Here is a 17163-nt window from a genome sequence, read left to right as displayed (position 1 = left end):
TTATTCCATTGCATTTAGCAAATTCTGCACATGTAATGTAACCAAATAATTAAGTCCTCCACATTATGTTAAAATATATGCACACAAAATAAGCCTCAAGTGTAGCCTATCATAAAACCTTCTGATATAAATTTACAATGCTTTCACCTGTGTGAATAGGCTTAATTATTATTTTTTTCTCATTTCTTTTAATGTTTGTAGTTGTATTTCATATTCGCTGCAAAATGTGTGCATGACATTTCACAATTGCTTGACACTTCGTGCTTCCAGAATAACATTTACTTGCACACTGCAGACATAAACCAAAATTCTTTTTCAGCAGATATTAATGTAAAAAATACCAGAAGAGACCAAACCTAAAAACACATTCCACAGTTAACGTAGCCTACATATCCAGCTTCATCTGGTGAGAAAAAATAAAGAATATGTCAATAATATCATTAAATAATTAATAATAATTAAATAGGCCTATCCGAGGCATATTTTATATACAGAAACTATAAATGTAAGAGAGTTACATTTTAAAATTAGTTTTGAGACACTTCCGGTTCAAGCTACGCCCACATTCGGTTCTATCCGAATACAGAGACAGATACAGATAATTTTGTCATAGTAACAGATACAGATACAAATACAGATAATGGCTTCGCTGCACACCCCTTATAAACACACTTTTTTTTATTATTTGTTAATAAATAGAAAATAAATGGTTCTTTAAATGGTTTCAGTTTTTTAATAACTTTGTGTGTTTATTATATATATATATATATACAGGTGCATCTCAATAAATTTGAATGTCATGGAAAAGTTCATTTATTTCAGTAATTCAACTCAAATTGTGAAACTCGTGTATTAAATAAATTCAATGCACACAGACTGAAGTAGTTTAAGTCTTTGGTTCTTTTAATTGTGATGATTTTGGCTCACATTTAACAAAAACCCACCAATTCACTATCTCAAAAAATTAGAATATGGTGACATGCCAATCAGCTAATCAACTCAAAACACCTGCAAAGGTTTCCTGAGCCTTCAAAATGGTCTCTCAGTTTGGTTCACTAGGCTACACAATCATGGGGAAGACTGCTGATCTGACAGTTGTCCAGAAGACTATCATTGACACCCTTCACAAGGAGGGAAAGCCACAAACATTTATTGCCAAAGAAGCTGGCTGTTCACAGAGTGCTGTATCCAAGCATGTTAACAGAAAGTTGAGTGGAAGGAAAAAGTGTGGAAGAAAAAGATGCACAACCAACCGAGAGAACCGCAGCCTTATGAGGATTGTCAAGCAAAATCGATTCAAGAATTTGGATGAACTTCACAAGGAATGGACTGAGGCTGGGGTCAAGGCATCAAGAGCCACCACACACAGACGTGTCAAGGAATTTGGCTACAGTTGTTGTATTCCTCTTGTTAAGCCACTCCTGAACCACAGACAACGTCAGAGGCGTCTTACCTGGGCTAAGGAGAAGAAGAACTGGACTGTTGCCCAGTGGTCCAAAGTCCTCTTTTCAGATGAGAGCAAGTTTTGTATTTCATTTGGAAACCAAGGTCCTAGAGTCTGGAGGAAGGGTGGAGAAGCTCATAGCCCAAGTTGCTTGAAGTCCAGTGTTAAGTTTCCACAGTCTGTGATGATTTGGGGTGCAATGTCATCTGCTGGTGTTGGTCCATTGTGTTTTTTGAAAATCAAAGTCACTGCACCCGTTTACCAAGAAATTTTGGAGCACTTCATGCTTCCTTCTGCTGACCAGCTTTTTAAAGATGCTGATTTCATTTTCCAGCAGGATTTGGCACCTGCCCACACTGCCAAAAGCACCAAAAGTTGGTTAAATGACCATGGTGTTGGTGTGCTTGACTGGCCAGCAAACTCACCAGACCTGAACCCCATAGAGAATCTATGGGGTATTGTCAAGAGGAAAATGAGAAAAAAGAGACCAAAAAATGCAGATGAGCTGAAGGCCACTGTCAAAGAAACCTGGGCTTCCATACCACCTCAGCAGTGCCACAAACTGATCACCTCCATGCCACGCCGAATTGAGGCGTGAAATCCTAAAATCGGCCCTGACTTAAAGCACACATTACTGTACATTTGGTAATGTGATGGTTCCAGCATTGGAGCTCGCAATTATTGTGGAGCAAAGGCTTTTATTATCATGTTTCTTTTATGGTTATCCATAATATTCAAATGGACATGAGTTGACCAAGTCTGGTCAAACTTTGCAGTTTATTCTGGTCAAGAACCACCCAGTAAGATGGAAAAGGACTGTCAGGCCAACATGAAAAGTCATCAACCACTGTTCGTTTTCTATTACATGCTGTTTAGAGGTGGCTTTATCTGAAATAGTTGTTACAATAGTAGACTGACATGGAAAAAAATAGACTGGCATGAAAAACTCATTCAATGTAATTTTGCAATAAGCTGTACAAAAAACATCAAATAAATCAGCAGAAATGCCTATAGACTATGTTATTAGAATTTCACCGAACTGTCCATCCAAAAGGAGTAGGTATTAAAGAAATATTCCACGTTCAATACAAGTTAAGCTCAGTCGACACCATATGTGGCATAATGTTGATTACCTCCAAAATAAGTTTCGATTCGTCCATCTTTTCTTTAAAAAAAGGCAACAATTTGTTACAGTGAGGGACTTACAATGGAAGTGAATGGGGCCAATCCGTAAACCTTCAAAAAAGTTTCAAAATTATAGCCAAAAGATGTAAGCAATATGCATGTTATCGTGATTTTATTGTGATAAAATTGCTTACTAACCTTTTTTGTATAAAGATATATCGAATTTTACAACTTCATTCCCATACTGATGTATAGCAATGAACCCTAAAACCCTAAAACGACAGTAAAAATGACGATTTAAACAACTTCACAGATCAAATACTACACACATTTTAGCTTCACATTTCTCCCTTTAAACCCTCCAAAAATTGGCCCTATTTTGTGCCTCACAGTAACCTTGATTTTTGCAAAGAAGAGTAAACAAGTAAAAAAAAAAAATAGTTTGTGGTAATCAACATTATACCTCAAATGCAATCGATTAGGCTGAACTTGTATTGAACTTGGAATATTTCTTTAGACAACAAAGAATACACAAATTTGCGTAGAGCCACAAACAAAACTTCAAACATTTTTTTTTTTTTTTGGCAAATTCAATGGTAATTTCTTCCTCAAAACACCTCAACATTGAGGTGCATTGCACCAGCCAATAAGACTGAAACTGGTGAACATTTTTGTGTGCAATGTGCATCAGATGGTCAGTGTGAGACTGAGACTGGGTGGTGCTAAATGCTTGATGGTGGCATAGTAGTTAAATCTTAGGTCTTAGCAACCAGCAGGTTCGTGATTCAATCCCTGCAATAAACAAGCCATTGTGCCCTTAAACAATGGCAGGTTACCCCAGGTTTCTCCACTGAGACTGTCACTGTAATAATTTACTGTGAGTTGCTTTTGATAAAAGCGCCTGATAATTGACTTTTTAGTTACTAGAGTAATTCTGAAATTGTGTAAATGTTATTATGGTGTTAAAATTATTATATTAGATACTTCAAAATAGGGGTGTTCATTGTTGATCAAATTTCATTCTGAACATTGTCAAAGTAGCAGGTCCCAGAGCAGCACTCCAGACCTGAGAAACTTGATGTTTCAATTGTCTGTGTTTGTCATATCGATTTTCGTTCTCTCATTTCAGAGGAATTTGGAACTGTGAACTCAACACCTGATTCCACCCCTCCTTGCTCAGATGGTAATGACATTTTCATATACATAAACTTCACAGATTATTCAAATATATTAAAAAATATGAGTTCTTCATTTATCTTTGTATGTTTTCCTGATATCCACATCTATAACAATCCTGATGTTCCTTGAGAACTGGAATGCTTTCTTATACACGGTACATGTTGATTTACTTAGTAGTGCTCATTAAAACCATTTTATGTTGTCCTGACATCTGTCCCCTCTGAATTAGATAAAACATGATACACTTATATTATAAATTATAAAATGAATACTTTCAGTCCTGGATGCTGATTCTATACATGGTTGGTTAAACATATTGTTCCGCCATAATATACTGTAAATTATTTTTATTTCTTGAGTAACATTTGCGTTAGGAGGTAAGCAATCTAGCTTAGCATTTAAGAAGTTGGTTAATACTCTTTGATTCTGACCCTCTAAAAATCGTTCTTATTTTTGCTCAGGTGGAAATGAGGAGTCCGACTTCCCGGAACTGCAGACAGCCAGGGAGTGGTCTGACGATGAGGAAGGTCTCGAGGATGACGACGCATGTCTCAGCTGCTCATCTGTATGGGGCACACCACGTCAGAACTCCTCTGAGCTCACCTTCTCCTACATTACCTTCTCTGAGACTGACAGCTCATCACGTAGAGACTCAGGTCGCCGATGGGCAGGAGGGAGGGGCAGCCGCGGTTCACTGAACCGCACGGACACTGTGGAGAGCCAGTTACCCATAGACTCCCCTGCTGTGAAGTGGGACCCCCATGCCTTCCTGCCTGTGGAAGGGGAGGAGGAGACCCTGCAGCAGACTCTAGAGCCCTCTGCTCAGAGCAGTATTGAGGAGTTTCAGGATAAAGACACAAGGACATGGGAACCAATGGAGGAGATCTCAGGCATCCAAACACACAGCTTAAAATGCAGTCATGAAGATGAGCAAATAACAGGTGTTCATGAAGTTACAATTGTTGCATTTGAATGCATTTTAGACATGCTGTTGCTGATGAAACCCCTAACCTTTAGTATTAAGATTGTTGTTGGGGACATCATGCAGCTTGTTGAGCATGCAGGGCTGTGCTACTTTTATAAGCGATCAGACTTCTGATTTTTGCCAGGCGGATGAAAAATGGGCAAAAAATCCATAGACTTGCATAAAAGGAGGTACCAAATACCATAGACTATCTCTTTTGAACACTAAGCAGCCACCCATAACTCCCTAGCAACCACCTATCAACACCCTAGCAGCCACCCATAATACTATATCAACCACTTAGCAACACTCTGGCAGCCACCAATAACACCCTAGCAACACCCAAGCAGCCACCTATAACACACTAGCATCCACATAGCAACACCCTAATAGCCACCCATAACACCCTAGCAACCACCTAGCAACACCCTAGCAGCCATGCATAACACCCTAGCAACACCCAAGCAGCCAGCTATAACACCATAGCTGCCACTTAGCAACAATTTAGTAGCCACACAGCAACACTCTGGCAGCCACCAATAACACCTTAGTAACCACCTAGCAACACCCCAACAGCCACCTATAACAACCTAGCATCCACATAGCAACACCCTAGCAGACACCATAACACCCTAGCAACCACCTAGCAACACCCTACCAACAACCTAGCAACACCCTAGCAACCGCCCATAACACCCTAGCAAACACCTAGCAACACCCTAGCAGCCACCCAGGACACCAAGCAACCACCTAGCAACATTCTAGCAGCCATCCATAACACTCTTGTAACTGCCCAGCAACATGCTAGAAGCTGCCCATAACACCCTAGTAACACCCAAGCAGCCAGCCATAACATCATAGCAGCCACCTGGCAACAATTTTGTAGCCACTCATAACACTCTTGTAACCACATAGCAACACCCTAGAAGCCACCCATAACACCCTAGCAACACCTTTACAGCCATCCATAACACCCTCATAACACCCTAGCAGCCACCCATAATACCATATCAACCACCTAGCAACACTCTAGCAGCCACCTATATCCCTAGCAACCACATAGCAACATCCTAGCAGCCACCCATTGTACCCTAGCAGCACCCTAGTAGCTACCCATAATAACCTAGCGACCACGTAGCAACACTCTGGCAGCCACCAATAAGACCCTAGCAACCACATTGCAACCCTCTAGCAGACACCCATAACACCCTAGCCTCCCCCTAGCAACAGCCAGGCAGCCACCCATAACACCCTATCCACCACCTAGCAACCACCTAGCAACCACCCATAACACCCTAGAAACCACCTAGCAACACCTTAGCATCAACCCATAACACCCAAGCAACCACCTAGCAACACCCTAGCAGCCAACCAGAACACCCTAGCAACCACATAACAACGTGATAAAAACCACTCAGAATACCTTAGCAACCGCATAGCAACACCCTAGCAAATACCCACAGCACCCTATAATCGTAGTGTCATTTTGCATGTAAAAAACTAGGTAGTAGTATTTCTACTTAATGTGTAATCTAAAGAAGACATTTGTCATGTACATAATTGCTTTCTATGTATTCATTTTTAATCAGCTCAACTAATCCATCAAATCCATCAGATGTAGTTTGTTCTTTTCAATTGGATACACACGGTGACTGAAACAACTCACCAATTCATCAATTTCTCTTGCTAATGTAAAACACATACCCATTCTGCAAAACGGTTAACACTTTTTCCTGCTTCTACCCAGTTTGCGGTTCTCATGCATTCTAATTGCAAAACTCTTCACACATATCTCAGCAGTCCAGTACAATTGTCATTGTGAAAACACCCGCTCCAAATCTAAAACCAAGGGAGTCAAACAAACAAAACTCAATGAGATAATGCGGCAAACAAATCTCACCAGTGCAAACACAATCAACCAAAACTGAATACTTCACTCTCTAAAATCTATAAAAGTCAAATAATTGCTCATTGAAACATCAAAAACATGGAACAAAAAAGAGCATGAGGAGGTAGAGGAAGACAAAGACGCAGAAATATATCAAATGAGATACAGCTACTGTGAAAGATCAGTGTCATTAACCATAATATGAGCTTTAGGAAAGCTAGACAGAGAGTGCTGCCACATCTAAATTGTTATACTCTAGCTAGAATAATTAGGACATTTCGAACTGAGAACAGGTAAGTTGTTGGTGACAGATATTTCTTACAGTATTTTATATTTGCACAATACGTCACTTTCCTATGTATGGGAAACCCAACTTTTTCAACCTCTACAGAAGTGAGAGAAGATGATCAAATATTGGGGGAAAAAAAATCACCTGTTCACCCCAAATCAAGAAGTTCAAATTGTCAATATGGTGGTGACCAATACTGTAATGATGTTACCATTTTTTGGCTAATTATTTACGGTGCATGGCCAAGTTTTTCTTTCAAAATATGACACTAAATACATTGAGAATTGAGTATGCAGTAAATACAGTTCACTGAGAAATAAAATGTCTCTTTCTGAAGTGTCAGACTTTTTTTTTTTTGTATCTGAATAAAATTTATTTTGATGAGAAAGTGTTATTTTTTTGCAGCACAGTGTGTAAACTGATGTTTAGTGTGTGCAACATAAATGCTTTTCTGAGTGTTATTCTGACTGGATAATTTAGTTTTCACTGCTGTGTGTAAGATTGTGGAAATGTGGTATTTTATAATGGGCTTTGTGTATGTAGTTTTAGGAAAAGGGTCATTGATTCTGTGAGATGTTTGTATCCAATTGACAAAAACTGTACTTAGTTCTTTAGTTAATTATTTAACTATTTTACTTCAACACAATTAAATCCAAACATTGTTCAATGGAACATGAACCTCTAAGCAACAGAAAATAGCTTATAGAAAAACTTTGGTTCTCATATTTTGCAGTGAATCTGTGTTCCATATGCTGATGATATCATGAGGATTAAATGTTGATTATATTGGCAGCACCACAGCTTGGGTCAGAGACTTCTGTTGCCATGGAAACCACAGTCACTCTGGAGATGGTGGGCACATCACATACAACACCTCCTGCCATTGGTCGAATCACTCAGGAAGAACAGATCTGTGAACAGTGGTACTCTACTCTCAACTTATCAGAGGGCCCAACAATTTGCATCCAGATAGCAGGTTAGACAACTTTATCTCTTTGTATCTGGTCCCTGTATCTGATTTCTCTGAGACAGCTTTAGTTTTTCATATGAAATTATTCTTCACAAAGCACTTCATCAGTCAATATGTGTAACAGAAACTAGGGATATGGTTTCTCTTGTTCACAATAAGCACAGGCTTTCCACATGTTAGCACAAATGCTCCTGTTTTATTGGAGAATGCATTATCCATCTCCATGGTAACATACTCATGGGGCTGTTGCCATAATGGGCTGATGCCATTGAGTGCATTCCTGGCCAGTCTGTCTTCATTATTCCACACAAACAAATGCAAGACAAGTCATTCTGTCTGTATGTTCTTAACAGGCTAAATCCATTTTTGTTGGCATGTAGATCCACAGAGGTTTGAAGGGTGGTGGCATAATGGATTCTTATGGTGGTGTGGTGCACTTTAGAATATACTGGACTGTAGAGAGTCATCTCTGTCCAAAATGTTTATTACTGAGAGTATTCTGGTTGTCAGTGCAAGAGGATGTTGTAGCAAACAGAAGAGAACAGAAAAAATTTACAGTAAATGTGTGAAATCCGTAACCTGAGAAAGTTCCTGAAAAGGCAATGAGGGTAGAACAAAGTGTTATGTTTCTATTTTGCATTATTTTCTAATTTAATGCAAAACTGCAACATTTGTAATTACAAATTATATCATCAGTATTCTTTGTCATTTTGCAACAAAAACAGCATGCTCTCGAGCTAGCATGGACTCTACAAGATTGTGTAAATCTTGAGGGTTTGTGTTATCCCAGCATGATTTGAGAATGTTCCATCTTGTGTGCTTCAATGTAAACAAGGAAGCCTGACCTTTTATATGTACATGTATGATTAGTGACATATAAAAAGTGCATTTTCATAACTTTTCTTTGTTTTAAAATTTTTACAATTTAAAAAAATTATTTTTGTTTCCAGGTTGAGGACCAAGGCATTCAGGATGGCCTTTAGTCAATAGTTAGAGAACAGTGGCAGGATAGTTTTTTACCCTGTGAAGTTATGTCCTAAAAAATAAGCACGGTTGATAGATTTTGTCCACTACTTTCATATGGCAGTTTTGGTTGCAGGATGTTACTTGTTTGTTTTCATAAGTTTACATGGTATTACATTATTTTGTATGAACTGAACAGACATATTACAGACCACATGTAGATGTCAAGTGGTATTGTAAGTGAGTGTATTTGTATTGTCCCCCTATTTCAGTCTAACGCTGACTGCCTCTGTATTCTGTAATAGGGCGGGCACAATTGTGCAGTTTTATTTTTGGGTCGTTGGGCTAGGGGGCTGCTGACTGAGCAACACCAGCCAAAAACAGCTTGAGGGGGTTTCACTGTAGATCAGGGACGTAGACCCAGGCGAGAGAGGAATCGGCCCATGAAGACTCCAAAATGACTAGTAAAGGTGAGGGGCCAGAAAATGCACAGCACTTTCCGAGTGGTAATGTCGGCATTGAGGGTAATTTGAGCTAAGAAAAGTTAGCGCTTTAGAGACTTACATGGGTTAGGTTCTGCCTATCTGGACCAGATGGCGAAGAGTTGACCGTTTAGGGTATGGTAGTAGGGTTTATATGCTTCTGTTCTTACCACAGTTATTTTGTTCTGCAAGTGAAAGATAAGTATCAGTTTTGTAGATATGCCTAAATAATGTGTGTATAAGTAGTTATATACAGTATGTGCATGTGAGCTTGGTGGTATTAATCTATGCATGTCTATGGGAGTTTTTATTTACACATCTATTTATTACATTGCTCTCTGGAATACTTGACTCTGATTGGTCAATTGCAGCATTTTATAGTCAAACTTTTTGCATAATGAACTGCTAAACTGTATAACTGGACGTTGTCCCTTGCAACTGATTTCCTACATACTGTAGTATAAGTAGCCATATATTAAGTTAGATAATGTACAGCCAGTCATTATAAAATAAGAAAAAAAAAAAAAGAGAGAAAAAAAAACAGGATTCCTTTCACGATAATGATCGGCTGACTGTACACTTTCCATTACATATTGCAACATACATACAACGTATGTTCTTGTGTGGCTGGCATGATTACAATTTTGAAACTGTACCTTTTCATGTCTTGGATGCACAAAACTAAATGACAAATCTGAGGTATACAATTTGCTCCTTTTAAGTTAGCATGTGGCAGTGCTTTGAACAGCCAAATTAAATATTTCATTCAGCTTTGCATTTGTTTAATATGCATACACATATTGCTAAGGTGAGAGAGTCCAGCATGTGCTTGCTAAAGTTAACAGCATGAAATAAGTCTGATGGGCCACCTGCCATAACAATAGATAGGTGTGTTCAAAGCCAGTGTCCTCTTACATGTTACGTTGAAGTTATATTTAGTCTATTCACCTGCTTCTAGGTCCAGCCATTCAGGGTGGAACTGCAGGCATGAATGGCATTAGTGTTTAGGTAATTCTGAATAGATTAGCTTCAGTATTAGCGTGAGCTTTTGCCTAGCTCTTTCGAGCCCCTTTAGACAAGGTAAATGAGGGTCTGTTCCAAAACCCAGTGAGTTACCTACTTCTGTGATGCTGCCTTATAGAATTTAGACAAAATAAGGTATCATAGTAGGCAGCATACTGAAGTTGAAACAGACTTTATTTTGGGAACGCTTCTATGATGCATGCTGGCTCAAAAGGCACAGCTCAATAGGTTTTTGGAACAGAGCTTGAGTATAAAGATTTTCACATTGAAGAAAACTTTAAATTAGTTTAAAACACTTTTGACTGAGAGGTGCTTGGGATTAAAAAGAGTAAGTTGTATGGTGCCTGAAGCTCTGAGACTTGACAGGCAATGGGATACAGGTTGAGTGCTATCAGCAGGTGCTTTAGAGACCACTTAAAATTCTGTTACTCTTCCTTTCTTCATTGTCTAATAATAGTCCAGGTCAGCCCAAAAGACACCTTGTCATCAATGACTCAGACACACCCTCCCACTCATTTAGCCTGGGCCTTCAGTACTATACTTACTCTTCTCTCTCTGTCTCTGTTCATGCAGTAATGGACTTGATCTATTGGAAGGATATGAAGCGGACAGGCATGGTGTTCACAGGGTTGGTGGTGGGGCTGCTGTCTCTGTTCCAGCTCAGCATCATTACTGTGGTGTCCACTCTCTCCCTGGCCGTCATGTGCTTCACCATCTCAATTAGAATCTATTACAAACTGCTGCATGCACTCCAGTTGGGAGACGTAGTGCACCCCTTCAAGTGAGTGATGGCTGTTTGATCCTCTCATCTCTTCTCCTGTCCTCTTGTCTCCTCTCCTGTTCTCTCATCTTGTCTCCTCTCTTCTCCTCTCCTCCGCTTGTCTCTTCCCTTGTCCTCTCGCCTCCTCACCTCTTGTCTCATCTCCTCTCCTGTCCCCTTGACTTGTCTCCTCTCTTCTCTTGACCTCTCGTCTCTTCTCCTGTCCTATCATATAGTTTCCTCTACTGTCCTCTTGTCTCCTTCATCTTATCTCATCTTCTCTTGTCTCATCTCCTATCCTCTTTTCTCCTCTTGTCTCCTCTGCTTTCTTCTCATCTTCAGACTTTTTGTCTCCTCTCATCTCATCTTATCTCTTCAACTCTCATCTCATCTCCTGTCCTCTTGTCTCATCTCTCATCTACTCTTCTCTTGTCTCCTCTCCCCTCATCTCCTGTCCTCTCATCTCCTCTTGTCTCATCTCATCTAATCTTCTTTCCTATTGTCTCCTCTCATCTCATATCCTATCCTTTCTTTTCCTCTCATTTCCTCTCCTCTCGTAAACTCTCATCTTATGTCCTGTCTTCTCCTTTTGTCTCCTCTTTTCTCCTCTCCTTTCCTCTCATCTTCAGTCCTCTTGTCTCCTCTTGTCTCATCTTATCTCCTCTCATCTCTTGTCGTCTTGTCTCGTCTTTCATCTACACTTCTCTTGTCTCGTCTCCACTCATCTCCTCTCGTCTCCTCTTGTCTCTTCTCCTTTCCTCTTAACTCCTGTCCTCTCATCTCCTCGTCTTCTCTCCTCTCCTCTCCTGTCCTCTCATCTTATCTCATCTTCTTTCCTCTTGTCTCGTCTCTCATCTACACTTCTCTTGTCTCGTCTCCACTCATCTCCTCTCGTCTCCTCTTGTCTTTTCTCCTTTCCTCTTAACTCCTGTCCTCTCATCTCCTCGTCTTGTCTACTCTCCTCTCCTGTCCTCTCATCTTATCTCATCTTCTTTCCTCTTGTTTCCTCTCATCTCACCTCCTATCTTTTCCTCTCATCTCATCTCCTCTCTTCTCATCAATTCTCATCTTATGTCCTGTCCACTCCATTTGTCTCCTCTTTTCTCCTCTCCTTTCTTTTCCTCTCATCTCATCTTATCTCCTGTCCTCTTGTCTCCTCTTCTGTCCTCTCCTTTCCTCTCATCTCATCTCCTGTCCTTTTGTCTCCTCTCCTCTCGTCTCCTCTCCTTTCCTCTCATCTGCTGTCCTCTCATGTCCTCTCATCTCCTGTTCTTTCCTCTCCTCTCCTGTTCTTTCCTCTCCTCTTGTCTCCTCTCCTTTTCTCTTGCTTTCTCTTGTCTTATCTAATCTCATCTCCTTTGCTCTTCTCTTGTGTTCTCTTGTCTCATCTGATCTCCTGTCCTCTTGTCTCCTTATGTCTCCTCTCGTCTCCTCTTCTTTCTTCTCATCTCCTGCCCTATCTTCTCCTCTCGTCTCATCTCCTCTCCTCTTGTCTCCTCTCATCTCTTGTCCTATCCTCTTATCTCCTGTCCTCTCATCTCTTCTTGTTTCATCTTCTCTCATCTCCTGTTCTCTTGTCTTATCTCTTCTTCTCTCCTCTTGTCTCCTCTCCTCTTCTTTCCTCTCAGTCCTGTCCTCTTGTCTCCTTTCCTTTCCTCTCATCACCTATCCTGTCATCTCCTCTCATCTCATCTCTTGTCCTCTCGTCTCCTCTCCTTTCCTCTCATCTCTTGTCCCCTTGTGCCATCTCATCTCCTGTCCTTTCCCCTCCGCTTGTCTCCGTTCCTCTCCTTTTCTCCCATTGCCTCTTGTCTCATCTCATGTTCTCTTGCCTTGTCTCAACTTAACAACTTAAATAAGTAACTTTGGATAAATCTGCCTTCCCCAAATGATAAGAAGCCAAATTAACTGCCAATATCTGTGGGTGTAATGAGTATCTACCTTTGCGTTTATGTGCTGCAGGTCGTATCTAGACTTGGACATCAGTTTAAGTGGAGAAGAGGCTCAACACTACATACAGAGAGTTATTGTGCTCATCTGCTATGCTGTGGACACACTGAGGAACCTGTTCTTTGTTGGCAGCCTGTTCAACTCACTCAAGGTGAGGCATGTGAATTGATGGTCCTCTAGAAAAATCATTTATTTTCTCACAAGGGCGGTTAAATATGTCAGGGATAATGTACAGTTAGCCAGTTGTATCACACAATAATTCCTCGACAGGGTGATCAGGACCCTGACTGTACATTATCCCGCTTATTACATGGCTACTAACCAAATAAATAAATACATGGACATATAATGTTTATTTGCGTTGAAATTATGCAATTTGAGAAGAAAGAAATCACTGAACAGCTGAAATCAACCTCCGGTTTGCATCAGAGTTCTTTTGCTGTTTATTTTGTGAAAATGACCATCTGACTGCTCATTATTCAGCCTATTTCAAGACTACTTGCCAAATAAACAAATAAATGGACATGAAACATTGATTTGAGTTGAAATTATTTTATTAGCTTACTTGTAGAGATTGCACAGAGATCCGAGAAGCAGGACAGACAGCTCGCAGTACCCGTATGAGCGGTCTGATACGTGGATGTGCGGTTATTACAGAGCAATATCGAAACGCTGGATGCCGCCATTGACCAATCAGAATTGAGTATTCCAGAGAGCTGAGTGACGACACAAACAAATCAATGAATCTGAATTTTTGAACATCTCATTGAAATGGACAGTTTGATTCATGGAATTTGTTTTGATTCAACTCTATTTGAATTTTTGCTACTTAATTTTTAACCAAAGATGTTATTAAAAACATCTGTCTTTTTGCTCTTAAACTCACAGTTTGCGAGAAAAGAAAGGATTATGAAACTAATCTAATGGCGTGCTCTTTAAGAAACTTAATGGCCAAATAAAAAGCACATTAAAATCATTGTAATATTCACAATATTGCTACGTTTTATATCGTCAGCAAAATCATCACAAATATCTAGTGAATATTCAGTTTTTTGCCCAGACAGACTTCTCTCCCATACCCTGAGTAATTAAGTTTGTTTCTTGTCAGTCATCGCTTTACTAGTCTTATTATTTCATGGTTTCTCTCTCTCTCTCTGTCATACAACGTCTCTCCTTCAGAATATATCAGCCCTTACAAAAATTGAGAGTTCTGGCAAACTTGCTGCAAACATGCCACAAACTTGGTGCAAATTCGCCACGCATTATTTTCACATGCAAATAAGCTTTTTTGACGCTAAAGGTTTGCTGCAGGTTCACTACTTCTGGTGAAGAGCTACAAACTTCTGGCAAACATTTGCAGTGAATTGCAAGCTTATTTGCATGTGAAAATAATCAGTGGAAAATTTGCAGCAAGTTTGTCAGAACTCTAAAAATGTTTTGACATTTTATGCTCTGCCATTAGCAATTATTTTTATGAATATTATTTATTAAATTCTCATCTTCTATCTCTCTTTTTTGTTCTCCTCTCTTATTCATTATATTCTGTGCTTGAAAGTGGCTTTAGTTTCTGCTTTCTCCCTCCTCCAAACATATAGTCGTTATTTCAGGCCTGTGGATCAGCTGTGAACTTAAAGTAAGGCAAAAAGCATCATAGCTCACAGCTGTCATGTTAATTACACTACTGACTTAACACAAGAAATACCTCTACAAGTGTTTTGGGCATGTATTTTCAGGCTTGGGTGGTCCATGGAAGATTTGTTTTCTCAGAAAATGTGATCTGATGGAACTCCCAAGATATGTCCGACTGAAGTTTTTGCTTATTCCGGGATGTCTTTAATAAGCATTTAAACAAAAATACAAAGATGATTCAGCACATATTGGAGGCCATTTAAAAGTGACCCAAAATCTCAATGTGTTCTTTAAGACACGTCTAAACTGATTAATTCAGCCAAGTGCAGTACATCTTAGACTCTTAATAGTCCTTAAGTCTGTGAGTTTTTAAGGCTCACAGAGTCACACTATGACCTGTGTGGTATGTGACATGGGACACATGTGGTCCTGTGTAGTACAAGACGGGAGTATACAAGAGGGTCTTGTCAGAGTGCAGGGTTTCCAGTTTCAAACCAGGTGACTAGACACTCCACACTGAGAGATATAATGGGAAACATTTTCTCTAAGGGACGAATCCACAGTGTTAGATAACAATCTCCTATCATTAATTCTCACAATCATCAAACATTTTGGGAAGTGAGTAATAAAATGTGTTGTTTTCTCAGTTCTTTTTGCTGATGTACCTGGTGACATTCCTGGGAAACCTCTGCAATGGCCTTACCCTGCTTATTATTGGTATGATGTCCATTGTTTAAACTTTAAAAATTAAAAAGCAAAAAACTGAATTAGAGACACAAATATAACAAAATTTTAGTTTTGTGGCTTTTAGTCTATGTCTGTTAGCATTGAAGCTATCTATATGCTGGTGTGCTTAATTCACTTATTACTATTACAAATATATTTTTAAGATTTACTTATTTGAATTTCACATAATAAAAGTTTTATTAATTTAATTTGAATTAAATTTGATGCAATTTTGTTATGAAATTATATGTAAATCTTAAAAAGATATGCTATCTTTTTTATGTACATATACTTATTATTTAATTTTGTTACTTTTTGGGAAAACACACTCAAAAAAATCATTTTAAGATTTATGCATTTCAATTTCGTAACAAAATTCCATCTAACTGATTTAAGTATTCTACAGTATTTACTATTAAACTAAATATTTTAAGTTATATTAATTCAATTTAGTTAAACATTATACAATTCGATTTGATTGAATTTTGTTATGAAATTGAAATGCATAAATCTTTAAAATAGGCTAAAAAAAAAATCTGAGTGCAGAACAAAAACATCAAAAACACTGAAGACTCATCCTGCACTACACGGATTGTTGTCCAATCAAATGCCCTCTAGAATGAAAATGTCCCTCCCCAGCACCACCTGCAACCAACTAGCAAGTAGGTTTGTGGCTGTCATGCAACTAAAGCTGATTGGCTATTTTTAAAAAAAACAAAAAAAAAACATGAGCCATTCAATATGTCTCACCCCCAGAAATACATCAACAAACGACAGAAAACTTGGGGTCTTAAAGACTTATTTTTTAGTTACGCTGTGTATCTTGCAGTTAGAAAAAGGATGAAGTTATAACAATGTATTACAATATAACAAATATTATACAGTATAATATGTATTCAGATAACTTCTGATCTTTACATCAAAGCCATTGGGGGAATTTGGGGCATTGTCAATGTTCTATATGGCGAGTTGAAATTCTGCAATATAATTACATGTAGATATCCTTGGTCATGTTATCTGGAATGTGAGATCTACACACTTTTTTAGTATGGAGATTTAGGTGCAGTAGAATGCTAAATACTTTTCTAACTAGTTTTCCCTTCACTTGTTATCATGTGGTGTTTAGGTGTGATTGCTGTTTTCTCTGTCCCACTGTTCTACAGACGCCATCAGGTAATGTAAAAACTCTGGTCTAGAATAACAGTGACATCAAATGTGTATTCTACACATATTTCTCTGTATACTTCCCAGTGCCGGTCCTCCCTGTAGGCAAACTATGCAAGTTGCCTAGGGCCCCAGAGCCACCAGGGGGCCCTGAAGCTTTATAAGACATTATAAGTAGCCTAGTGATGGTATTTGTCATGCAAACATAATGGTAAAAATGTTATATACCATGCAAATTGAAATGTAATATCAATTGTAGATTAGAAGGGCTTTGATTATAAACGTATGCAACGTGGGAGTGTTGTTATTAAAGTTCCCTCAACATATTTTCAGAACCAAAGCATAGGCTTACTGTAGATACATTGAAATAGCAAGCATTTGGTACTTCATTTTGGACCCTGCATGTATTGCAACTCAAGTCACTCTCTTCTTTTATAGAATAAAGTAGACAGCTGTTTTGTTGCAGTACAAGCCCATATTGACAACATGAAGGACTTGTGAGTATAGTAACACCCCCCCTCCCCCAGCACACACACACACACACACACACACACTGTAAACAGTGAAGCACACTTTCCCTAGAGCAATTTGTACCATCCTCATATCT

The 17163-nt window shown here is 39.0% G+C and overlaps 1 protein-coding gene across 1 annotated transcript in view; it reads left to right on the top strand.

Moving 5' to 3' along the window:
- LOC127429566 (reticulon-2-like) overlaps positions 1 to 17163 on the top strand; it is a 37356-nt gene that overhangs the window by 19407 nt on the left and 786 nt on the right. Inside the window, exons 2-9 of the mRNA XM_051678686.1 lie at positions 3699 to 3752; positions 4210 to 4689; positions 7683 to 7865; positions 10901 to 11108; positions 13050 to 13188; positions 15314 to 15383; positions 16519 to 16565; positions 16995 to 17053. Of these exons, the coding sequence (XP_051534646.1) occupies positions 3699 to 3752; positions 4210 to 4689; positions 7683 to 7865; positions 10901 to 11108; positions 13050 to 13188; positions 15314 to 15383; positions 16519 to 16565; positions 16995 to 17053 (1240 nt within the window). The remainder of the gene's footprint in view (positions 1 to 3698; positions 3753 to 4209; positions 4690 to 7682; positions 7866 to 10900; positions 11109 to 13049; positions 13189 to 15313; positions 15384 to 16518; positions 16566 to 16994; positions 17054 to 17163) is intronic.

Source organism: Myxocyprinus asiaticus, chromosome 39, assembly GCF_019703515.2.
Source record: "Myxocyprinus asiaticus isolate MX2 ecotype Aquarium Trade chromosome 39, UBuf_Myxa_2, whole genome shotgun sequence".
Taxonomy (NCBI): Eukaryota; Metazoa; Chordata; class Actinopteri; order Cypriniformes; family Catostomidae; genus Myxocyprinus; species Myxocyprinus asiaticus.
Note: the sequence above shows the minus strand (reverse complement) of the source record. Positions and strands in the feature narration are given on the sequence as shown.